This window comes from Larimichthys crocea, chromosome XI (genome assembly GCF_000972845.2).
Source record: "Larimichthys crocea isolate SSNF chromosome XI, L_crocea_2.0, whole genome shotgun sequence".
NCBI classification, from domain to species: domain Eukaryota; kingdom Metazoa; phylum Chordata; class Actinopteri; family Sciaenidae; genus Larimichthys; species Larimichthys crocea.
Genome location: NC_040021.1, coordinates 16883256 through 16908961, shown reverse-complemented (window position 1 = coordinate 16908961; position 25706 = coordinate 16883256). Strand labels below are relative to the sequence as shown.

Sequence of the window (25706 nt, the reverse complement as noted above, 5' to 3'; positions counted from 1 at the left end):
CTAATCAGCAAAATTTTCAAATAAAAAAATTCTTGACTGCTTTTGTTATGTTTCTTAAACTAACATAGCGAAACATCTCTGAAATACTGTCAGAACTCAGCATGGTTTGATCCAGAGCCTTGAAACATGTGATGTCCTGTGACCTCCCCGCATCCAAACTGTCTCCTTAAAGATCAGAATCAGTGCTGTATAAAAAAATTCTTCTTTTTTTTTTTAAAGATTTAGTGACTTTGGTAAATTAACCAACTTAGCCAATTTGTAAATCCAGATTGTAATTATTGAATCTGCCAAACGAGCATCGTGATTTTGGTGCACAAAGATGGCTTGTCAGTTTCCACCTATGCATTATAGCTACGTAGCAGTGAAACACCAACCGTCAGGAAGTGCTGGTAGCAAACTAATCTCTCTGTTTTATTTATAAACATGACACGTGAATATTAAAAGATCATGTTAATCGCAACCTCTTGAACATTCAGGTCTGAACGGCAGCTTGTCCTGTCACTATGCTCATGCGCTAAAGTTTTTTAAGTAATTATGAAGACTGAAATGCTGTCCTCACTAAATATAGGCCGCTATTAATGTAAACTTTCTATTTGAGAATGATAATTAAGCATCACAGTAATTTATTTCATATAGTATCTGAGCCATTTGATCTTTATAGATATTCATGGATTGTGAAGGACTTCCTAGTAAAATATTTCAGCAGCATAATGGGCCAAGGTGAAGCATTCATCTACAGTATGTGATTCTATCATTTCTTTAATGTAATTAAAAACATTTACACAAACACGTTAACGTGTCTAATATCTAGAGCTGAGTGGCTGAAACGAGTATTCAGCGCGGAAAATGTGTCAATATCTGTAAAAAATCAATAGATGGCAAAATTATCCAGTAAATAATACCATTGTGATCAAATCCGTTGCTCTGAAGCTTTAATCTGAGGCTGTTCTGTAAATAGTTTTCTAATAAACATATCGACTTCTGCTTAACCTATTTTAAATTCAGGCTTAAACGATCAACTTCCAGTTAATCCTGCCCACGTCCGGTTTTGCCAATATGGTTACGGTTAGAAATAAGATTATGGCGTACTCCGTCAATTCATCATCATTTTAATATCACTGTGTTTGGTGTGTATGTGTTTTCATAATTTTTGTTCATGCCCTCCTTGGATGGAGCAGTATAAAATTGGCCAGTTTGATCCGCTCCCAGACGATCCTTCCTTGTACACTGACTCAGTCTTTTAACATTTCAAATAATTCCCAGCCCCAATTTAAACCCGTGGAGGGGTTTTCATCAGTTTCTATCAATCATATTCTGAATGCTTAGAGTACATGGTGAAATAATACTGTAGCCACATGGTAAATACGCAGCCCATTATTCACTCTATCATTTGTGGTTATGACTTATTTCACAGCCAGACAGTTATCAGCCATTTGCAGGCATATCCAACGTGAAGTCAGACATATTCTGTATTTTGTCTACAGCTGTACCAGATTCGGCCTTATCAATAGTTGATGATCTCTGCTTTCATAGTTCTCTTTCACTCAGACGTTCGGTGCTCCCCCAGCGGGAACAGCATTTCGCTTTTGATTTAAGTCTTGATACAGTCTTTTATACCGGCTTTCCTATCCAGATTTTACTCCATTAAAGACTCGGGGTAAACGGGGAATGAATCCCTCACTCAATTAGTGCTAAATTAATACTGGAGGATTTAATAACACAGATGCCAGCAGACTTTAGATTTCATCTTGCCCGAGGGTGTTGGGGGTGGGGGACAAACAGCGAGGATCAATGCTAGCTTTGCGTGTTTAGCTTGATTGAGATTATAGTGCAGGATATGAGAGCTTTTTATTCTTCCTCTGACCAGCGTGTGAACCTGAACTCCTCCTTTTTAAAAGAGCGGTGCGTGTGTCCGTGCATGTGTGTGTGTGTGTGTGTGTGTGTGCGTTGAGGAACAAAATGGATGAAGCGAAGATGGTGTGTGTGTGTGTGTGTGTGTGTGTGTGTGTTTTTGTGTGTGCACACACGCCCTCACGCTATGCTGTCATCTGGCCCTTGACTACAACGGCACAGAGTTTCTCTTGTATACATATCTCCATAGTAACTAGGTTGCAGTTGACATAAAAGTATGCTGTTGCTGTAGCAACGGGAAAACTGATTTGGCTTTACTGACTTAGGCGTGTGTGTGTGTGTGTGTGTGTGTGTGTGTGTGTGTGTGTGTGTGAAGATATGTGTGTATGAGCTTCAGATGGGCACTGAGGTGCTGAGTGGGGAAGAATGAGTGTATGTCCTCATCTTGTGTTATATGCACACATATGTGTGTGTGTGTATGTGTGTGTGCGTGCATGTGGAGCAGCATGTGTAGAGGTGATTTTGGCAAGGACAGCCTGTCTTATCTTCTTGTCACTGCACACCGTTTAAGACAGCACGCTAATTAACCCTTCAAACCTATTCCCCTCTCTCACATGCACGCACACACACTTCCAGACACACACAGGGCATGTCTGACACACAAACAAACAAGGGCACACACACACACACACACACACACTCTCAAGCATGCATGAATGCTTAAAAGGACTGGCACACACGCACACACACACATGAGCGCTGTGCCGGTGTAGAAATGAGGGCACATCTCTGCAGACTCCTACTCTACCTGCCAAGTGCCGTGCTTTATCTGAAGCTGCAATTACAGAATCTCTGTAATTTTAGTCAGACTCCGCCATTCAAAGCTTTTCACAGAGAATATCTGCATGTGAAAAACCGCTTCTTTTTCCTTTTTTTCCCCCCTTTTACCTGTTTATGTCTTTTTGAATCGAGCATGCAATTACGGGGTCTGAGTTATTTTCCTTTATGTTGCATTATGCTTCGCTCACCGCTCGCCGTGGAAAAGAAGAAAGGGATTTGCTTAAGGGGAGGTCAAGTTATCGTTGTGAGGGATAGACGGAGAGACGTAAGACGCGCACACGCGGGGAGAGCGAGAGAGAGAAAAAGAAGGAAGCGCGTAGACATGGCTTACTGTGAATGCACCAAATCATATTTCCATCAATTTACAGAGGTGGAGATTAATATGACAGTGGCCTATTTGTTCCAGTGACTGTATTTCTGGGTCATATCCAGGCAGATGACAAGATGGGGGACTAGTTTAGAATAAGCTAGCTGCTTTTTGTGTGTGTGTGTGTGTGTGTGTGTGTGTGCGTGTGTGCGCGTGTGTGTGTGTGTGTCAGTGTTGCGGGTGGGCGTGCAAAGTTGCGAGAGAGAGAGAGCGTGAGAGAGTGTGAGTCCCACGGTTGCCATGGCTTTGTTTACAAACAGGATTCCTCACTGTGCTGAATGACATGCCTTAATGACAAGTGTTGTTGCCCTCAGACTTCTGGATCAGTGCTGAAGATCAGTGTTGTAACAGCGCAACACACACACACACACATGCACAGGAACACACACACACTCAGCCTCTTATGAAATCACGAGAGACAACAGGCAGTTTTGTAATCTAAGACTCGCTATGAATTCTCTTGGTGTTGCACTTAAGTGTGTCACCTCGAACCTAACCTTGTTCAGATGAGAGGCGTCCTTGATTCTTTTAACTCTGAGCATCTGGAGTGAGCTTCGATTTGTCTAATTAAGGTGTTCTTTTTTTGTTCTTGTTAATTTATCAGCAGGTCGCCGGCACTGATGTATCTGCAAAAATGAATCTAATTTTAATGTATTCTTTGTGAAATCACAAACACATTTAATAGGTTTCTTATGCCTTAATTTTCTTTAGGGTATTGTATGGATTTTAAGTATGCATGTGGAAGAACACTCGTGTGCGATCAACAAAGACGGCACCTTTAAACTAAGACAAAAGCTCGGATAAACAAAAGGAACACATTTGTATGAGAAAATAGTGTTTGTGCTGGTGGGCTTTTATGATCAGTGCTATATTCCAAAACCAAACACATTCAGTGAATCTTAACGAAGCAACATTTAGGGAGTGATAAAACAATGAAAACATTATGTCGTATCTAGTCAAAATGTGGCGACACATTAAAGCTAGCATCTTCTTACAGAAATTATTATTTTTAAAGCTGCACTACTCAATAAAAATGGGTTAATTTGTAATGTGAAAGGGCTCACTCATGGTAACAAACCCACAGAGATTCAGCATTTTACCTCAGCTCTAGTGTGCTTTCTTTTTTAGCATCTTTCAGCTTATTGTTTTGGTTTTTCCGGTCTGAAACATTTGGCTCACACATACTGGCTCTTTTCAACCCCATGTTCAGTACTAATTGGAGGGTTTATTTGAGAGAAAAGGTTATGATAAACCCACTGTACACTACCTGTACAGCAGCAAACTAGTTAGCAACTAGCTGATGAACATTGAGCAGCAATTAGAAGCTAATGAGTCAGGAATTGGTGGCAACCAACACAGACCCGAAAGGAGAAAAACATTGCTCCCAATAGATATTGCAGCCTGTCTGTATGTTAGCCATGCCAACTTTATAATGTTAATGTTGTTTTGACAGCCTGTTTTAGTTAAAAAATAACAGTTAATAACTGTTAAATATATGTATATATAACTGTCTTTGTTTTTGTAATGTTTTTTTTTCTTACCTTGCGTAAAACTTTGTAGTGTGATTGTTTCTGTCACTGAGATTCATTGGTGTGAGGACAAGCCTTGTTGTCACATACCATTTGTGGAGTGTAGCCTAAGGGTAGCAATTTAAACATCTGTAAGACTGGTTCTTGGTAGCGTCCTTGGAGAACTTTCACGGGTGTGAAAATTATGCCACCATGACAAGCTGTGGAAGAGACAAAAACCCAAATGACCTCAGTAAAATTAATTGCTAAGTGACAACGTATCATAGGTGCTTTGGGAGCTGCTTACTTTGGACTAAGCCCAGTCTGTACCTCTCGTGTAATCAGTGTTTTTACAGAGACTTTATGAGGATTTCTGATTATACTGTAGTCACAGATTTAAGTTTGGTTGAAAGAATGGAGTTGCACAGTGTGAGATAAAAATGGACTGGATGGAATATTTTTAATACCAGCAGGATTGAGTCTTTGGGGAATCTGGAAATGTCTCCGGTGTTGGCAAATAACCTGCAAAGTTTTTTGAAAGTTTGCCTTGTATTTATCTTTGAGGCAAACAGAGACTTACATATATCTGTGTTTGTAACGGCAAACTCTGAAATGTAAAAATACATACAGGAGAAGCTCAAACTGGGACAAAGTTAGGCTTAAATTAAAACCACATGGGAAACAGGTTTGGTACTCGTGTAAGAAAGGTCAACTCACAACACCTGTAGAAGATATTACCCTCTACTCTGTTATTTCTATGTACTGACAAAAATAGCCTCCAGTCCAACCAACATATAACTTTTACACTCAACATGGCCTCTGTGTCCCGTTGTCTCATTGTTGTTAAATGGCCTTCAACAAGAACAGATACACCCCCTCCACTTCTTCTTTTCCCTCTCTCTGCCTCTTCAAAACACTGTGTTCTTCTCCCTGTTAGAACATTTCCATCCTCTGAGTGCGTATTACAGCAACACTTCTGCTTCAGACTTCATCTTCATTTTCCTCAGCTGTACTTAATATCTCAAACAGCATTCTGATCCGCACTGTACTTAAGCTACAGTATATACTGTATTAATCCTGTGTTTATCTGTGTGTACAGTAAGTATCGATGGATCCTTGTACACAGTTACTGAGTTTAATCAGGCTTAAACACAACTAGGGTTAATGCTTTTACTCTGACTGTGGATGTCCATCATGATATCGCATGAAGTCATAACACTTTGGTGGTATAGGTCATACTGCACATGAAAATGTACAGCACAACAAAGCCTCTTAAACTGATAACTTGCATGTATTTCTGCACAGAGTGGCAGCTCTCAGTGCTTCATACGTCCTTATTAATCTCATTTCAACATTTGCTTTCTCCTCTCATAGTAGCCGACATGAACAGTTTAAACGGATGCGATTGTTAATTGAATCATTAACTATTTAAAGCTGCAGCTTCAGTGGTAGACAGTCTTCCCAATCTTGTCCAATATCCTAAAACAGCTGGGCACTGTAGTCTTAATAAATGTATCTTAAACAGGAGGAAATAGTATGTTTGTTTGTGACTATTTGCTGCGTATTAATACACATTTGGTTCCCTAGTGAGAGTAACAGGACCAGGACCGTGAGTGTGTGTGTGTGGAACTGACTGATATGAACCACAATGAATCATGTGCATTGTAATAAAGCAACATGTCACCTACTGCAACAGTGGGGCTCATTAATGTGTTTTTACCAGGTTTTTGACAACAATAGAGCTCTGTGGCACGGAGGGATAAGATATATCAGGATATGTGTATATTGGCAGCACTTGTTAGTAGCGTGTTGTTTTGGTCTTTTTTATGGGATTTGTTGACAGTATGAAAACTACTGAATATCGTCTGTCTTTTGGGGAAATGTGCTTATTTGCTTCTTTTAGGAGTTAGACGAGAAAACCTTTGATACCCTTGCATGACATGAAATATGAATCCATCAGACAGCTTAGCTTCGCCAAAAGACAAGAAAACAGCTAGCTAAAACATCTGGAAAACTCTGTAGCGCCTTTGAAGCTAACTAATTAGTACTAGTTTGTTTATGATGTTTGTTTGTCATAAATTGTAAAAAATAAAATTTTAGTGTTTAGTAATGAGCTTTAGAGGTGTTTGTAGACAGTTTTGTCACCTCTTGACAAAGTCTCGATGCTATGCTAAGCTAAGCTAGCCAGCTGCTGGCTTTAGCTTCATATTTAGTGTACAGACATGAGTGTGATAATATCAATCTTCTCATCTAACTCTCAGCAAGAATATATATATATATATGTGTGTGTGTGTATATGTATATATATATATATGTGTGTGTATATATGTGCTCTTTTCACATACACATTTACCTTATATTATATATATATTATAATATCTATATTATATATATAATATATATATATATTATATATCTATATATATATTATATATATAATTACAACATAATGTTAAAATGTGTATGTGAAAAGACAATAGCACAGATAGGAATGCAGTAGCAGTAGTATTGTGTTACTAGCGGGGTCAGTGGCAGCAGGACTTTTTAATATCTCCCATTTCCAAGGGAGACCAGCCCCCACAGCTTATATAACACAGGAAACAGATGTTGGCAACACACAATCATCTCTCTCTCTCTCTCTGCCTTTGTCTCCTCTTTCTTCCCCTTTTGTCTTTTACTCACACTATGACGTGTCCCAGGCGAGTTTACAGTATGTATGTTTTCTCCATCATGAAAATACCTGTGCATTGCTCAGTATTCTGCAGTTTTTATAGCACACAGGCGAACAAGAACTGCTGCTATCCTAATCACAAAAACTACAAACTGGTGTGGTGACACAGATACATATAATTAATTTCTTTTAAGTGTAACGCTGCTTAAACTTGCTATTTAAAGTCTAATGCAGTGCCTAATCAGTTTTTATCTCCTACTGTATGATATATTTGTTACAGTAGGAGGTCAACGTTTAGAGTTGTGGATTATTTGTTCTATAATCCTGCTCTTTAGCTGCAGACGCTACAGTGATGTGACTATTTTCCAGCTCATATACTGGACTCAAATAAGCACATCATCCAGAAAGCAGTCAGCTCATATGAGAGGAGTGAGACCAGGTGTGATCAAAGGATGGATGGAGGGAGAAAAATGATATAAAAGGAGATCACAAACACAGTTTCAGGTGAATGTCAAGACCACAGTCCTCTATCACCTGCTTTTACGCTGTGAGATCCACCTTGTGGAGGTATCCTATTTTTAAAATCTGTGTCACACTGTATCAAAGTTGAGCCCTGCTGAAAACTCAAAGCCAATCTCTGTCCTCAAATACTTTTTGTGATAATCGATTTTCGAGACATGCTGCCTTTTTTTTTTCTTCAACTTTGCGAGTTTGTCAGAAAATGAAAAGTCCATTTCACCTCCTTTCGCTCTCAAGCCCAGGTGATGCCTGTTGCCAAGGTGACCGCTATAACCTAGATGACAGACCCTTCCTGTGAGCTGCACCCTGTGATTGGCCTATCGACCGAGGGGGTCTGCAGATTGAGAGCTTTGATTGGCTGGCCGGTTGGTAGAGGCAGGGGCCACTGCACACAGAGATTCTGTAGGGAGCACAGATTTAATCGGCTGGCAAGCGGGCAGACAGTAGGCACACATACGCACATATATATACACAGACTGGTTGGTGGGCTGGAGGTGCAAGGGGAAATTTGGCCCAGTGGGGGTCACCTCTGTGGGAGCGAGCGTATGTGTGTGTAATATCATGCTCTCCAGGAGAGGCGTTGCTGGCAGTAATAGAAGCACTCCCAGGAGCAGACCACGCTGGGTAATATCACACTCCCTAGGGAACTCGTCACGCACACAGTCACCCGTCCACACACACACACACATGCAGCACATATGGCCCGCGTTCAGCACGACTTACATACTAATGCAAAGATTCAGGCAGGGGGGACACAAATCAACAGTGCTCACACATTCTATTAGTTTCTTGCATTCTTACAAGGTCGGATCCTGGAGTGAGTGGTAGCACAGCTATGACTGATTCACCAGACATCAGGGGACACACACAAAGATGCACGGTGACCATAGAGGCTCTGCACAGTCAGCACTTGTTGTACATGATACAGTTTGTCTTGTCATGCAGTGTATTGAAGGAGTGCCTGCAGTGGGATTTGTTTTGCAGGACCCCATCAGAGTCCTAGCTTTGAAGTTACACACTGATAGTAACTTCTGTTTGTTTGATTGTTTTAGTTTAATAGTGGAATAGCATGAAAAAATAAAAAACTGACATAGAAGAAAGCAAGATCAGAGAGAGAGAGACATACAGACAATAATTGTCAATAACATGAAGCAGTTATGATGATATGATGACAAGAGTCTGACACTGACATTTTTAATTTCACACAAAACTGACATAACATAGAGCCTAATGCGATATTTTTAGCATAAGCATAAGCATTCTTGTCTCTGATTGGCTGTGCCTCCTCAGAACACACATGACCAATCGTGTGGTCGTTTGAGAGCTACTCTTAAATGTTGCTTCTGTAAGTTGGAGTAAAGATACATTCAGACAGGATCGGGTGCTGCTGGCGGTGTGTCTGTTTGTGCTAAACGTAACCGCTGTGAAACAATCAGGAAATAACTTTTATTTTGCTGATTAACTGGCTTTATCGATGCCAGCGCTCCCTCACTCTCATTCACTATCTATGTCACTCGACGGGTGCCGGACACAAACCAAATTAAACTTCTTTGCAGCGTAAATGGTGAACCAGCCACAGACTATCAAAGTGTAGTCCATGAATCCACGTGGATAGTCTCCAGGCTGAATGTGGAGGTTTGACCAGTCTGACCGTCTGATTGGCAGCCGCAAAGTGGCATCAGGCTGCATTTTTCCAAAAGTTGGATCTGGCTCAACTTCAAGTTTTTTGGTGGACACCCTTGCAACCCACACCGCCACAGCCAAAACACACTACCTTCACTCAATTGAATGGAAAAACCTGCCTTTTTGCTGCAGCGCCGGATCCTGTCTGAATGTACCCTTAGCCGCTTGATAAATGTGTCTTATTTTTCACTTTAAGCAGTGAATTATTTTGAGGAATATGGGCTGAGAACCTTAAGAGGAGGCAAATAAATCTTCGACTGTCATGTTTTAAAACTGTATGTAGCACAAGTGTCATTTGCCTGTGAATGTTTTTTAGAATTTTGGTGAATTTTTTGACTGATCCACCGATGAGGGCGGGGAGCGGGAGGTGTATTTCTCATCCACTTAAATTCAAAATGCTCCTCAGGTTTTAGAATCTGTCTGCAATTAATGCTCACACGCACCTGACATTTCCCTCTTAATAGATTCCTCACGGTATTTGCAGAAATCAGAAGCATGCAGTCGTGACATCTCCCCACCCTGTAGCCTGTTACCTATATCGTATCACAGAGCGCTACAAGTGAGCTGAACACGAGGCGGGACGGCTTTAATTTTATATTTACTTCCCTCTCTCTCTCTCCCCCTCTTCTCAGCCTCTGCCGTGCACAACTCCAGGTTGTGCCACGTTCAGATGACAAGATGAAAGCGTGGAAAAGTCAGTGAGAGACAGAGACAGGGAATGTGTTTTCATGGCGGCATGTCTGAGATCCCTTCCTTCTCTGTAATCTATAGGCTGGCTTGACTCAGATTGGGAGCCAACAGCTTCATTAGGTGAGGTGGGGGGGCTGCTTTGATCTAAAAATACGCACCATCATCGCCTCTGGAGTGTGAAAAAAAGTTAAAGAGTCTCCCTGTGTCTTAATCAGGAAAAAGCCTCCAGATTTTTTTTTTTTTTTTGCGGAGAAGCGGAGGGGAAAATTTTAGCGAGGTGGCATGGAGGATGTATTAATACTCATTCCTCGGAGCGTTATCTTCCTCTGGAATATGGGAGTCATTTGCTGTGTGTACAGGTGGTTTGGTAAACAACAAGACTCCAGCACAAGGTCCATACTTTGAGCTTGTGTTTGGCCTTTGGATTTGTTGGCTCGCATCAGTGTGCTGTGCTGTGTTTGTGATGTGCTTTGAGGGGCCCAGCAGCACAACCAATAACATCTCCCTCTTATCTCGTCTGTCTTTCAGAGCATAGGCAAAGGCTCTCTGTGGTCCATAGATCCCGAGTATAGGCACAACCTGATCCAGGCGCTGAAGAAGACGCCGTACCATCCCTACTCGCCCGGACTGGCACCCCCCTCCACCTCCCCGCCCACCCTGCCTCAGACATTTCACCACAGGTAAGACGGATTAGCTGATTTGGTTGAGTGATTGTTCGTTCGTATGACATATCTGATTTACTTAATTAATTGCTTAATCACTTTATGAGTTTTGATTGAATTGTTTTGGACGGGTTAATTGAAAAACCCTTTAATTCGCTGAGAGCGGGGACAGATATATAGATGCATAGTTGCTGCTGCGCAGCATCCCTGGTCCTGTCAAGGGCCCCGGCTGCTGAGGAACGAAAGAGTGATTTAACAATTTTCTTGTTCTTGGATGGACAAAATTATTATTCTGTTCACCATATCATCATGTTTGCACAGTTAAGAGAGTTTAGTGAATCCAATTCGAAACACTTGTATGGACAAGCCTCCCAGAAACAAGTAAGAGAAGTGAACTTTATGAATTAAGACTGAAAAGGTCAATTATTTAAAAACTGCACATTTTTTAAATAATTGACCTTTTGAATCAAGGTCCAGTTTTTCAAATGTAATGATGAGCTGACTTCTGGTTAGTTTCATTTGAACTATCTGATAGCAGTTCTTAAAAAGACAGACAGACAGATCCTTGCATCTGTACCATTTCTCAGCAAATAAGTGTATGAAACGCTGTTATAAATGGCAGAGTTGTGTTGCTTATTTTGGTCCACAGTTTTATAGCAGGGAAACAGGTTTTATTTTACCATCGACAGTATAAATATGGACATAGTCTCTGTGACGTCACCTATGGGTTTCTGAAGCACTGTTGTGCCGCCATCTTGGCTGTCCTGCCTCTTCTGCCTCCAGACTGATCTAAAAGTGGGCAAAGTCGTGGATTATCAGCTGACATGAGACGGGCTGAATGATGCCAGGGTGCTCAATTAAGCCATTTGTAAGGGCACCCACGTTAAGTAGGCATGACTTTAAGCTTTAATGTAATTTGAACAGGTGAGTTCTGTAAAAATTCAGACTCAGTCACTTGTCATGAACAGAGAAATTAGCTATAGAGACCAAAACTGTTTTTTGTACCAGGCTGTAAACGTGTTTATTTCTGCTGTGAAGTTGGACATTTTAACATGGGGACTTATGGAGACTGGCTCATTCTGTAGCCAGCCTCAAGTGGACGTTTGAGAAACTGCAGTTTTTGGCATTTCTATGTTGGTTTCACTTCAGAGCCACGGAGGTTGCAGCTTGATTTTCATTTAAATCAATTTTATATTCAAAAAACAATATTTAAAAAGAAACATATGTTCCTAGAATAAATTCTGAGAAATGCTTTTATACTAATGCTACATTGGTATCTGATGTAAAAAGTAACTGAATTGATAAATTAGTGCCATAAGTCACTGGAAATGAAATGTCTTTGAGTTTGTCATCATGGGTTCTGGCATTAAAAGCATTTTTCACTATTTTCTGATTCTTTACAGAGAGATAATCGCTGTATGAATCGATTAAAAATAATCAGTAGTTGCACCCTAAGGCTCATAAACATCTCCCCTACTCTGTCTTTCTCTCTCCATCTGTCGCTCTCTCTCCACCCACCCTGCCCGGGGCGTTATATAGCCGACCCGCCTCATCCTTTCCTTAAACCTTTTTGCACGCTGTTTGCACTCCCATCCCTCCTCCTATCTCCTTCCCCCTCAGGCACCTCGCAGGTAAAAAGTGTTGGTTGCCTTTTTTTTTCTCCTCTCCACATGTTCGCTTGTTCACTCCCTCACCCTCTCCCCAGCCTTCCCTGTCCATCCCCCTGTTTCGCCTTTCCTCCGGCTCCTTACACTCCTCCGTTCCGCTCGTCTCACTCCTCCTGCCTCCTCTTTTAATGTCCCACACACCCTCCCGCTCATCCTCAGGCATACATTACAACTAGTGGGGCACCCAGTACTCCGTCTTCTTTATTTATCCCTGCTGTGATTTATTCCCTCTCTCTCTTCACTCTTTTCACTCTCTTTCCACCACTTTATCATTCAATTAAATCCTCCTTTGTCTACATTCACTTCACGACCCCTTGCAGCTCCCCCCATCCATGCTCACTCACACATATGCACACACACCTCTCCACACCGCATCCACCTGTGTTGTTTCCTCCACACTCCCTCGCTCTCCTCTCCTGACCTCTCCTCCACCCTCCATCCTCGGTTTCTCGGTTTCCGGCTCTTCTGACCATCCCTGTGGAGATGTCAGCGAGAGTACTATTAGTCGTCTTTTTTCCCTTTCTTCCGCTTGTTCTCTCTCTCCGAACACCCCACCACCACCACCACCACCCCGCTCCCCAGTTGATCCGGGCAGGTTGGCTTGCAGAGCCAGCGGACTGTGTAAGACAGAATAATTGGTTCACCATAAAATGTAAAAGTGTCATTTTGAACAATGAGGTATAGGGAAGTGGAACAAATTGGAGGCCGGATTCAGAACATGAGGAGGAAGGGGAGGCGGGGTGTAGTGAGGAGAGGTCGGAGTATGTATGGGATGGGGGGAGTGAGGGGCAGAGGCGGGGAAAGAGGGGGGAGGCTGTTCATTTGCATTGTGACACACAGTGGGAAATGAGAGAGGAAGTGAGGAGAGTCCATTTCTTGGTTAAAGTGGAGCCCGGGGTCCCTTGTGCTGCGGCACCTGAAGAGTACGCAGTGTGTGAATTTGTGTATGTACAGTGAGTGTGTGTGCGTTATCTTACCTTCCCAGAAGTCATTGCTTTCCTTTAGAGCTGTAATTAATAATTACTTTTGTAATCAATGTATCTGAATTAATCGATTAATTACTTCGTCTATAAAAGGTCATAAGAAGCTGGAGGATGGTGGCTATGTTTGCTTAAAATTTCCCAATAATCAGCATAATTGCTGGTTAATTTTCTGTCTATTTCATTCAGTCAATTCATCGTTGCAGCTCCAGTTTCTCAGAGCGCCTTTCCTGTCAAAGATACATGACAGTTGTTTGCAGTTGTGAGCAGGGATTTGGTGAATTTAAGCAGTCTGTTGTGAAAAACCTGAGAGCGAGCTGCTGAACAACAAACTTTTTAATGCAAGAAATTTACATTTGCCTTTTCATAACCTCAATCTTTTGCTCATTTCTTGCCTTTTTGTCCTGGTTTAAAGAAGAAAAATCCCTTTTTTTCACTCAGATGTGAGAGCATGCTTGAACATCCTTGAATCATTTGAATGAGGGCTTTCAAAAAAAAGTCGCCGCTTTCAAGTACAACTTTGACAAAACACATAAAGGCTTTTAAATATTACCTATAACTGAATAACAAGCATCTTTCATTCTCTGTGGGTTGACTTTTTTTTATTTCATCCGTAGATTAATGGAAACCAGCGGCTGCCTGGAAAGTAGAAAATCAATCTAAGAATTTATGGCGTGCTTTAGAAAATTGGCCAGCAGCAACGTAAAGCACACGCGCAGCATGTACAGTATGCACAATTTGTTTCTAATGGGCTAAGACATGGAGACCACTTGTATGGTTCTTTAACCTGCTGGTCCATCATACAGTAATGCTGCTGGATCCACATCTCAAAGCTTCCAAAGGTATTCAGCGTGTCAGGCTGAATAAGTAAAACGATTATATGATTTTGCACTAGATATCAGTAATATTTCCATTTGATGTAATGGTGCAACAACTATGCAATACTATCTCGGATTTTTACAACTTATAAATTCTTCTCTCAATATAAGCAGTAGGAAGGAATTTAAAATATTTTCCAAAGTGGTGATTTTAAGAGGTAAAATGTGGGTTCATTCGGCTAAAGGTAATCGATGTCTCTCTTTAAAGTTGGCACAATAGTTACCAGAATTTGCAACTGGAGTCTGCAACACTTGCATTGCAGATCACAGTGGATCAAAATGTACATTGGGGAATGGAGGATATCGTCACTCAAAGTCAATTTACTGTCTTTTTTTCCAGAACTTTCAGCAGTATCACACAGTCTTTATGATAGTTCATGGTTGTCGTTGTTTAGTCAGTGGAGAGAAAGTGCACAGGAGTCCAAGATGTCTTATGCTGAAAGGTTTATTGAAGCTTGATCAAGGAGGATTTATCAATACACCTAACGCTGCCCCTCAACTCTGATGTTGTCCTCTTTGAATCATCTATATGCCCTTAGGGCAGTGACACAACTACTCTCTGTCCATACATGATCATACTCAGTGTATCTATTCTACACTATGTTGGCCAGTTGGTTGATAGTCTACAAGGAAGTATGTTTACTCTTACTGAGTCTGTAGTGGCTTCTAAAGTATTTTCTGTTGTGTCTAGAAAGTGAGACAGTCCTATCATGTGACCTTGGTTCCCATGGCATGGATCAGAACGGCGCCTTCTTTTCTAAACACAAACATACAGCTGCTCAGTGTCTAAAGGAGAGAAGTCAGAGTCTCCAACACCTTAGATATGATACTAACCCTACAGGGACCTCAAGACATATGGTTGACCCCATGTAACCCCCATCTCAAATTCAAACAGTCGTGAAGATGAATCTGTTGACTTCAATCAAAACTTGTTGCGTGACAAAAGAAAACTCCATCCACTGATGAAAACCATGTGATACATGGGGAGAGGATAGTAAGTGGACGTTGAGATTGCTTTGTCAAAGTTTTTTTTTTAAACATTTCTAATCATTACAAAAAGAACTTTTCACTTTTAATTTCCACATCGAACTTTAGGGTCAGAGGAACACAAAGCAAACACCCAGAATCAAATGGACAGTCTATGTTAGAATATGAAAGAAGGTCTTATCTGTTTCCGTCATATATATATATATCTCAGAACTCAGCAGGTCCAATCAATATAGCACAATATCTCTCTCAAGAGCCCTCACTCTGAAGAATATTATGTTATGAAGTGTAATGACTGTGAATGGTTGCACGGCATGTCTATTATGTTAAGGTCAAGGACTGTCTCGAGCAGTTCCACACAAGTCGGAAGTGGGAGATGAACCGAGAGAATGAGAAGATATAGAGAGGGAGAAAGTGAAGGGATGGAGAGAGAGAGAGAGGAAGGAGAGGGAGGGAGGGAAGGAGGAGAGGGAGAGCAATGATGCTTCTTTGTCCTGTACTCTTTGTCGCTCACACCTCTTGGTTTTTCATGGACCATAATAACTCACACCGCTCCAGTCAACCCCCACCTGCAGTTTGCCTCAGAGTGTGTGACTATCTGCATGTGTGTGTGTGTGTGTGTGTGTGTGTGTGTGTTTTGTGTTAGTGAGTGCAACTCTGTGTGTGTAGGTATCCTATGCATGCTTTTCTAAATGGATGTATGTAGTGTCTGACATGTTTAAGGGAGAAAGGGAGAGAGAGAGAGGGAGAGAGCGAGCATGCTGGGTAGGAGGTCAGCTCCATGGTGCATTCCTTCACACCCCATCAGCATCTGGATGAGAGAAGGAGAAGGAGGAGGAGGAGGGGAGGATAGAATGGATGCAAGAAGGGGAAGGGTGTCTCCAGGGGGGGTGGGGTAGGAGCTCCCTCCCTCTCTCTTTCTCCATCTCTCCCTCTCTTTCATTCTTTCTCTCTCTCTTTCTTTCTCCCACCCTTCCTCTGCTCTCCCTTGGAGAAAAAGGACGAGGGGAGATGTTGGTTGGGGTTGGGGTGGGTGGGGTGGGTAGGGTGTGTGTTGCAGAACGAGCGTCTGCACGAGTTTAGCCCCCTCGCCCACTACATTAAATGCACAGGGTCTCCTTGGCAACGGGAACGCCGCCATGGCAACACATGTAGTATAAGGCAGGTGCTGTCGCACTGTGAAGCCATTTGTTGAGAGAGAGAGAGAGAGAGACGGAGAGAGACAGCGCAGGGATGGGAAGAGAGACAGAAAGAAAGAGTGAGAGAAGGGAGAGAGAGAGAGAGAGAGAGAGAAGGGGGAGAAACGAGATGGGCGGGGGGTGGGGTGGTAGGGAAAACAGACAGGCTGTTAGCGCAGGAAAAATATGTTATCGCCGTGGCAACGCAATGTGGCAACTCTCCATGGCAACAGCAGGTGGCTCAGGGCTGAAATTTGCGTTAGCTGCTTTTTGCTTTTTTCGTATTGCTGTGTGTGTGTGTAGCTGTGCGTGTGTGTGTGTGTGTGTCCATTATTCCCCTGCATCTGGTGAGGTGAGAGCCACATCACAAGTGCAGACGTCCAAATCCTCTCATTCAGCAGCTTAGCGGAACATAAAACAGGACTCATATTACAAAGGAAACTCTCCTTATGAGCGCAAATGAGTGGGTTGAGTCCACAGCTTCCCCAGGTGTTTTCTGTCCTGCCTGTCTGATGTGTGTGTGTGTGTGTGTGTGCGTGTGTGTGTGTGTGTGTGTGCGTGTGTGTGTGTGTGTGTAAATGTGACCAAAATCCATGTTGCCAGACACACTGTGACCGTGTTTGAGAACAGCCTGTCGAGCTACCGAGAAAAAAAAAAAAAAAAGAAGAAAGGAGCAGTCAGACGTGGTGTCTAATGTGGAGCTAAAGACCACTCAACCTGGAAAAGCTCTTACAGCCTCTTTCTTCTCTCTTTTTATCACCCCCCCCTCCTTCTTCTTTCTCTTTCCCTATCCTTCCATCTTTCCCCTCCTGTCTTTAAATTATGGATTTCACCGACAGGACTGTATCTATTGTCTTTTGGTGTGTGCATATGTGTGAGTGAAGACGTCTCCGTCTATGTGAGAAATGCCGTCATTACCTCCCTCATTAGTGGTGCAATGATCACCTAAACTGAGTCTCCGGCTTTGTGTGTTACCGCGCGTGTGTGTGTGTGTTTGCAGCATGCAGTGTGAGCTCGTGTTTTAATGTGTCAAACTGTACGTCTGCACGTCTGTCTCAAACACGCCTGTGTGACATGAGCACGTGTTAAATGTGTGTGTGTGTGTGTGTGTATGCGCTGATGAGGTTTTATTTTTTATTTTATTTTATGTGTGTGAATGGACCAGTGGCGGGCGGTGGGGGGTTGTCATGAGAAATTACCCCCATGGACTACAGCGGCGAGGCTGTAATTCTCCGAGGTAATCACAGGGAATAATGGCAACAGTGGGACACCCGGGAATCTAATCACTATAATCAGAAGCACTGGCTTATGGGCTCAAATTCCTGCCTTGCTATCTGCCTCGTGATGAAGCCTGCTGGGCTGGTTGGCTGCTGCAACATGATCAAATGATTGACCAGTTTTCTCTTTCTCTCTCTCTCTCTCTCTCTCTCTCTCTCTCTCTATCTCTCTCTCTCCATCCTTTCTTCTTCTTCTTCTTCTTTCCTTTCTAGTCCTCCATTGTGGTCGGGGAGTCCCCTCTTCAGAAAGAACGGAGGAGTTCTCCTACAAGGTACCGTTTCACCTCCGCAAGTCTCCTACTGTATGTGTGTGTGTGTGTGTGTGTGTGTGTGATCCCTCGTCTGTTTCTTCCTTTCTTTCTGTCTTTATTTCTTCTTCTTCTTTCTCTCTGTCTCACCCTCTTCCTCTCTCCCAACCCCTCCCTCCCTTCCCTTCCTTCCCTCCACGATGTGCCAACTCCAATCATCTCAATTCCAAATCCCTCTTTTTAGAAGCGCACCTTGAGAATACCGAGTGCTGAGTTCTGACACTTGGCTCGGCGCCAGAGGAGGCGTTTTTTTTTTTTTTCTTCTATGGAGGTGTATTTGAAAGTTTAAAAAAAAAAAGAAAGAAAGAAAGAAGTGATAGAGACACAGCAAGAGAAGGAGGGAAAGTAAGAAAGAGAGAGGAGAGAAAATCTCAGCTTCAAATCTGTGGAGCTGGGGAGCAATCCCCTTGCCTCCTTTCCTCATTCAACACTGCGTACAGTCTCACTCTTTTTCTCGTCCACACCTCCTTTTTCCCTGTATTTCCCATTATTCCTCTCCTCTCCTCCTCTTCCTCTCCCCCCGCCCTCCTCCCTGGTGGCTGGACGGCAGTTTAAATGGACATTCAATCCCAATCAGGGAGCACTCCGGGAGCTCGCTGGGCTGCCGAGTCCTAAATGGAGGGGGAAATGGATACATTAGGCGTCTGTGGCGCGCCCTCCATCGCCGCTGATAATGGAGTAGTAATGGTCAAGGAGCCGAGGTTAGAGAGAGTGTCTGAAAACCTGGACTCCCCCTAGACGCACACAATCTAAGAGTGATGTGTCTGAGCGGCCGGACAGATGGACCCATAGATAGACGGGAGAGGGAGACAGTCCGGAAGGCCGAGTTGGAGTGCACATGTGACAGGGAGAGACGGGGAAAAGGAAACTTTATAAATGTGTTTCTGAAAGGAGAGAGGGCGCTGAACGGATCACGCGTGACATTCGGAGGCAGCGGGGAGAGGGAAAGTTGTGACAGACAGCCAGAGGCAAAGACAAGGAAAAAGTGGTGATGTGTGTGGGGGAGGGAGGAGGTTGGAGAGGTGGAGGGGTGGAGTGCCAGAGAGAGTGAGTTTGGGGCTGTGAGTGCCCTCCGTTATTACTTCCATCTCCCATTCCCAGAGCTTTCAGAGCTTCTCCGCTCTGAGCTGATGTGGACTGAAATCTGCCTCTCCCTGTGGCCCAGCACCGGCTCAGGATGAGCACAAGGACAACGCCTGGCAGCTGTGTCCTTAATCCAACCCATCACCCCAAAGTTCAACATTTAATAGCTCTAAATTATAAGGGGATCTGCTCCGCCTAAGTGTTTCCGTTTTATTTAAGCACTTAGGTCACCTGCTGTCATTTAATATGGACCATTGTTTCATTTGTACTTATTTAGAAACCAGTTTTAAGACTTTATTTACCCGTCAGCCGTACAGGAAGCTAATCGGGGGGAAAAAACTGACCAGCTGTTAAATGTTTAAGTGCAGCATATCAGCACATCACACACCACTTTGAAGGTTCCAACCTTTAGGCTTACGTCTGTTGAACTACATCCGTTTACAAATGATCACCCTTCAACTCTCCCAGAACAGTAAAGTCGGAATATTCTACTCATGATTTTTAGATTAAAGCTTGTGTTGTTGTTTGTTTGTGTTTTTTTATTGCGACTACAGACAGCGAGAGAGCCATTTTAATAATTCAGACGTTTTAGCAGAAGATGAATTCAAGGGGCAGTGGTGGAAAGTGACTAAGTACGTTTCACTTTGAGGTACTTCATACTTAGACTCAATTACATTTCACAGGGAATTATTGCACTTTTACTCCGCTACATTTATTTTGTTAAAGGTTACTATGCAAATTCACATTTTACCTACAATGATAAGTTATTACAGAAAGTGAAACTTCCCAGTAGTTGTAAGATAATTAGAATTAACTTCACCTCAATTCATCCTACAACATTAAACAGCTGCTTACATGTCGGTGCATCAGTAATCATGATAATCTAGGATTATGCATACAGTACAGTACATAATATCAGGGATCATTCTGCTTCATAATGAGTACTTTTGATACTTAAGTGGATTTTGCTGATAATACAGTTTTTGCATTGAAGCAGCATGGAAGAAATATTCAAATTCTTTACTTAAAAACAAGTGATGCTTGATTACAAGCAAAGTCGTGCATTTAAAATTTGTTCTGTTATCAACAAAATGTACTTCCAATATCAGAAGGAAAAGCATGCACATAGTCTGTTAACTTAATGTATTAATGTTAGTGGGGTGAAGTGGACATCAGTTGAGCTCTTGTTGGGATGTTAAAACATATTTTAAATCTTATATTAACATTATTTTCTATGTATTGACCATACAGTACGTCGGAGACTCGTTTAAAATCCTAAACTCCATCCATTTGCCATAACATTTTCCCATGCTTATCCTTAACAGGGTAAAACGCACAAAATAAAATGGGTAGAGAGTAACATAAAATTAAATAAATACATATCTGTAGTTAAGTACAGTACTTGAATACTTGTTAATTGTAAGTAAGTATTTTATTTCATAATAATATCACTACTTTTATTCACACAAAGTATCTGAGTACTTCACTACTGTACAGCTGGAGAACAGAATAATGGAAAAATAACTTCTGTACTGACTGAAGCACATCATCTAGGTTATTTTTTCCGACTTGACAAAGCTTCCCTCAGAGCCACAGAGGACATTATACAACTCTTTTCACTGAGGAAAGAGTGAAAAGTTGATGTGTCCTTTTAAGTTTCCAAAGCGATATAAGACTCTAAAAGATTTCCAAGGAGCCTGAATTTTATTTGCCCAAGTAGCAGGTAAAAGATCAGATTTTTTTAAAATATGTTTAAGGGAATAGACTTGTAAATCATAAAAAATGTGCCAAAGAATTCCGACTAACTGCATGAACCGAAAAGAACAGGAGGCAGAAGTTGAATCCGGCCAACGAGAATGTAAGAGCATAGATGTTCTGCCTGATATGACCCGTGTTTGTAGCCGTGTTTAAAAGCCTTATTAAGTTCCAGTAAGTAGGTGTTGCTTTTATTTTGCCCCCATCTCCCTCCTGCCTGCCTCTCCTGTAAGTCGTAGCACACGTCAGTCAGCCAACCACTTAGACGCTCAGCTGGAGTGTCAGATAGACAAGCCGGTTAGCCATCCAGTTAAACTGCCAGCGTTCACAGCCCACCAGCAATCCAACCAGTCAGTCAGACAACATTAGTATGCATCCTGTCCTCAGACTCTGTACTCAGTTTAACACACAGCAGCCAAGCAGATAGACAGGAGGGAGTGGTGGGTTGGGGGGTGTTTTGACTGAGAGAGAGGCCACTTTCAAACAGTTGCGTTTTCAAGGTCTGCTGGGAGTGACCTTCGACCCTTTGGACTGTGTGTGTGTGTGTGTGTGTGTGTGTGTGTGTGTGTGTTTTGCGTCTATTGGGTGCCTGTCTGCGACGCTCCTCTGCCAGTCGTGCAGAGACTGCAGCCTGCAGGGCCATGTGGAACTCATTTAACAGGAGAGCAGAGGAAGGCTGAGTGCGTATACGGCACATGAGAGCGGAGAGGGGAGGGAGGCTGAGGGCTCCGCTTGCCCTGGAAAACAGGCAGGCAGGGAGACGGGCGGCAGGCGAAGACGTAGGAAGCAGACAGAAAGGCAGAGCGGCTGAGCAGACGTAGGAAAAAAGACAGACTAGAGGATATTTTCTCTCCAGGAAAAAGGCAGACATGCAGACAGACACCTCTTCTCTTCTGTATTTACATTTTTTTTCCCCTCAGTGCGTCCTGCTTTCTGCTACCAAGTAGTGTTTTTCTTCATTCTTTCTTTTTTTTTTTCTTGCTTTGAGCTTGTAAAATGTATTGCTCAATCTCAGTGAGTGAGGACAGGCTTTGGGAGCACTGCCCGCTCTACCTCTCTCCCCCCCCACTTACTTTTGTCACCTCACCTCCTTTAGCATATGTCCCAGGCTTTTTTACCTGCAGAGACGACGTGCATGCTCAGTTGGAGACATGAGTCACCACTATACATAGAATAGACGGCGGGATCGATAGAGAGGAGAAAGAAATCAACAAGAGAGGACGGAATTAGAAAGACAAAGAGAAAGGGGTTTGCTGAGAAATCCAAACAGCAAAGTGAGGAGGCAAAGATACAGAACACGCACACGTGAGGAGAGTTGTCTGCGCTTGTGCTGTGTGTGTGTGTGTGTGTGTATCCAGGGTAAACAGTGGTGGTCAGGAGTGTGTCGCTGAGCTATGAGAGGCCGTGTCAAACAGAGCTTGGTATTTCCTTTCCCTCTTTTCTCTCTCTCTCTCTCTCTCTCTCTCTGCTTCTCTCTATCACTTTCTCTGCTGATGCATGATCTACCACTCTGTGGCATGTGGAAGGGGAGCGGTTGCTATGGCAACCCAAAGCCTGACTGGAGTGAGGTGGGGAAGGAGGGGTGGGTGTACATCAACCCGGGGAGACCTAATGCACTGCCCACACACACACACACACACACGTACACACACACATCCATGCACTGAGTGATCAAGATTATAAAAGAGACTCTGTGCAGGGACCTACTTATAAGGTTATGGAGAGCAGAGCTGGAGATATCAGGGGCAGAGCCGCACTAACTGGAGTCAATAAGATTACTGTGGACACAGCCGGCCTGGGGAAAAGCTACAGAAACACACCAACAATGACAAACGACAAACAGATCTATCATAATTCATCTCTGTGTGTTACAACATGAGCCCAATATACGTTGTAGGGCGCTTTTCTGGGGGGCCTCGCCATAACAACTTGTATGTTTTAATGAGCTTGTGGTTCCTGGGGGTGAATTAAATTCCCCCCTCATAACATCAATCATAAATTTACTGAGATTGCAAACCAGAATTGGAAGAAAAAGAAGCTTATAATACAGTATATTGATGCTATGGTAAGACATTTCCAGGATTTACACCTCAACAGATGCTCCTACAGCAGACAAAGCAACCAGCAGATCATCATTTGCAAATGCGAACTGACCCCAGAGATGAAAATGACAGCTGTTTTAGTGAACTGGGATGGCTGTGGTGAGCAGCGTGCCTCGAGTAATGAGAGTGTTTGGCTCAAATGTACACATGCACTCTTCTTGTCTTTCTTTCTTCTCTTCTGCTGTGCAGGGTCTACAGTAGATTCACAGCTGTTGCAAAGTTTAAAGCATACAAACGATTACTTGTAGATACTTAATGTTTGTTTTAATCCTAAGGTGTTTTTTTTTATACTGAGGCGTTGTTGGTTCTGAACCAGAAATCCCTCTGGACACACTGAAACCTTAAATGAATTCCTTGTTAAGTGGCTTCATTTTAAATATTGATAGCAGCAAGTTCTCTTTTTCCAGTAGTCTACACATAAACCTGATTCATTATAGCAAAAGAAAACATTCAGAAAAATCTAAGAAATCATTTTACACTTTGGTAAATGCTCTTTTTTGTTCTTTTGCTGAGAGTTAGAGGAGAAGATTGATACCACACATGCCATGTGAAGTAAATATGAGGCTACAGTTAGCAGCCTGTTAGCTTAGCTTAGCTTAGCATAGAGATTGGTAGCAAGAGGAAACCGCTAACCTGGCTCCGTGCGGAGGTAAACAAATTCTGCATCCCAGAACCTCTGGAGCTTACTAATGAAAACATTATATCTGGTTTGTGTAATCCGTACGAAAACAGAACTGTAAAAATGACACATCTTTATCCTTAACCTAAACGCTAAAAATTCTCATCTAACTCTTGTCAGAAAAAACATATTTTCCAAATGTCTAACTATTCCTTAAATGCAGGTACTTTAAAATCAGAAATTGAAATGTCACTGCAGTACAGAGGATGCACTGACAGCGACTACAGCTTCAAGTCTACCAGCTGTCAGATTGTATTAGGAGCGTTGGTAAACTGATCTTCGGGCCTCCCCACAGATTTTCAAATGGCTTCAAGTCTAGGCTTTGGGTGGGCCACTCAAGGACATTCAAGGATTTGTTCAAAAGCCGGTCCATTATCCTGGATGTGTGGTTCATGGTGTTGTGTTGCTGGAAGGTTTTCTTCGAGAACCTGCCTGTATTTGGCTCTGTTTGTATGAAGGTGCCGACGCTGCGCTTCTGCAGTGTAGTGGCACCAGGTGACAGCCAGGAAATGAGCAGCACCTGGTTTTTGCCAGTTGAAATACTTGGCCTTCAGACCCGAGAATTCAATTTTTGTCTCATTAGATCAGAGAAAGCACTATTTGGTAAACTCCAGGTGGGTTGCCATATGCCTGTTTATTCAGTGGAGTAAAATGGCACTGAGATGGAGTGCTGTAAAGCTCTCCTTCTGGTAGGTTTCTGTGAAAATCGCATAGCGTGGCCATTGGACCTCTTTCTCCTCCCTGACCAAAGTCCTTTTCTGCCTGGTTGCTCTAGACCAGATGGACAGCTCTTGGAAAAATCTTGGTAGTTCTTCTTCTTCAGCTTAATGAAGGAGCCCACTGTGCTTTTGGGAACTTTCCCAAATCTACGTCATGACACAGTCCAATCTTGGAGGTCTTTTCAGCATTTCTTTAACACATTCACACCGAACCGAGGGACTGATTAAGACAATGCGCACTTCTAATCCATCTCCTGTTTGCCTCCAAGTCAAAGTGCCCCTGGTAAATGATGTATCTAACTAGAGTTCAAAATAATTTATAGTTTAAGATCAGAAAATAGTCTGGAATCATACTTAAATACTTAATAAATGTATAAAGCAGTTGTTGTTTTCTTTGTGAATTTGGAGTATTGTATGTAAGGTTGTAAGTTTTGAACATGACAAACATATCATCACTCACAAATCTGTGAAAATCTGTGGTTTTGTCTTTTAAGTTCCAGCCACCTGCTGTTCAGCACACAGCATCAGACAGGCTGGATTTAGCCGAGCCCAGCGGTCGTTGGTAATTGAATGATTCGCAGCGGCCTTAACTCATTTATGACGCTTTCCCGCTCAATTTAACCTCGCCTTTCTCATCAATATTGCCCTGTTGGCCTCCTCAGACGGTCAGTGAATGTTCATCGAGCTGCTCCCGGGTCTTATCGAGGTCCGATTAGGTTTTGGAGACGCTTCCTCTGTGTTTCTTTGAAACTGCTTTGTGTGTTGTATGTTACTAACCTTGCATGGATCTGTGTGTGTGTGTGTGTGTGTGTACAAGTTCTTATGTGTGCTGCTTTCTCTTTTAGTTCCTCGTGGTGTGATTCAAAATGGCGCCCGTGTCAGGAGCCAGGCACTCTTCCCTGTGATAAGACCCCTACCTGTAAGCCCCGTGGGGAGCAGAACCTCGGCCATAAGGTGGGTAAACTTCTGCTCCTGTTGCCCTCCACCATGCGATTATTGTCAGTCAGTGCTTTCCCTGTGCAAACACACTCCCTCGCAGACATACACAGACACACCCACGCCCTCATGCACACATACACAGTAGCCTTCAAACGAATACAAAAAGCACACGTACACAAAGCAGACCTCGCGCCGAAACTTTCCACAAGTTTACATAATTACATCTTTATTGTGTCCAAAAGTCAGAGGCATTCACACATTCCTCACTCTTCAGAAAATTTTATCCAGGTGTGTTTATATAACGGTCACACACACACACACACACACACACACACACCCGGACACACACACACAAACAGGTTT

The 25706-nt window shown here is 42.8% G+C and overlaps 1 protein-coding gene across 2 annotated transcripts in view; it reads left to right on the top strand.

Moving 5' to 3' along the window:
* ches1 (checkpoint suppressor 1) overlaps nt 1-25706 on the top strand; it is a 58420-nt gene that overhangs the window by 27926 nt on the left and 4788 nt on the right. For both annotated transcript variants that reach the window (XM_019270460.2, XM_019270463.2), the window contains exons 3-5: nt 10658-10809; nt 17972-18030; nt 25250-25358. In XM_019270460.2, the coding sequence (XP_019126005.2) occupies nt 10658-10809; nt 17972-18030; nt 25250-25358 (320 nt within the window). The remainder of the gene's footprint in view (nt 1-10657; nt 10810-17971; nt 18031-25249; nt 25359-25706) is intronic.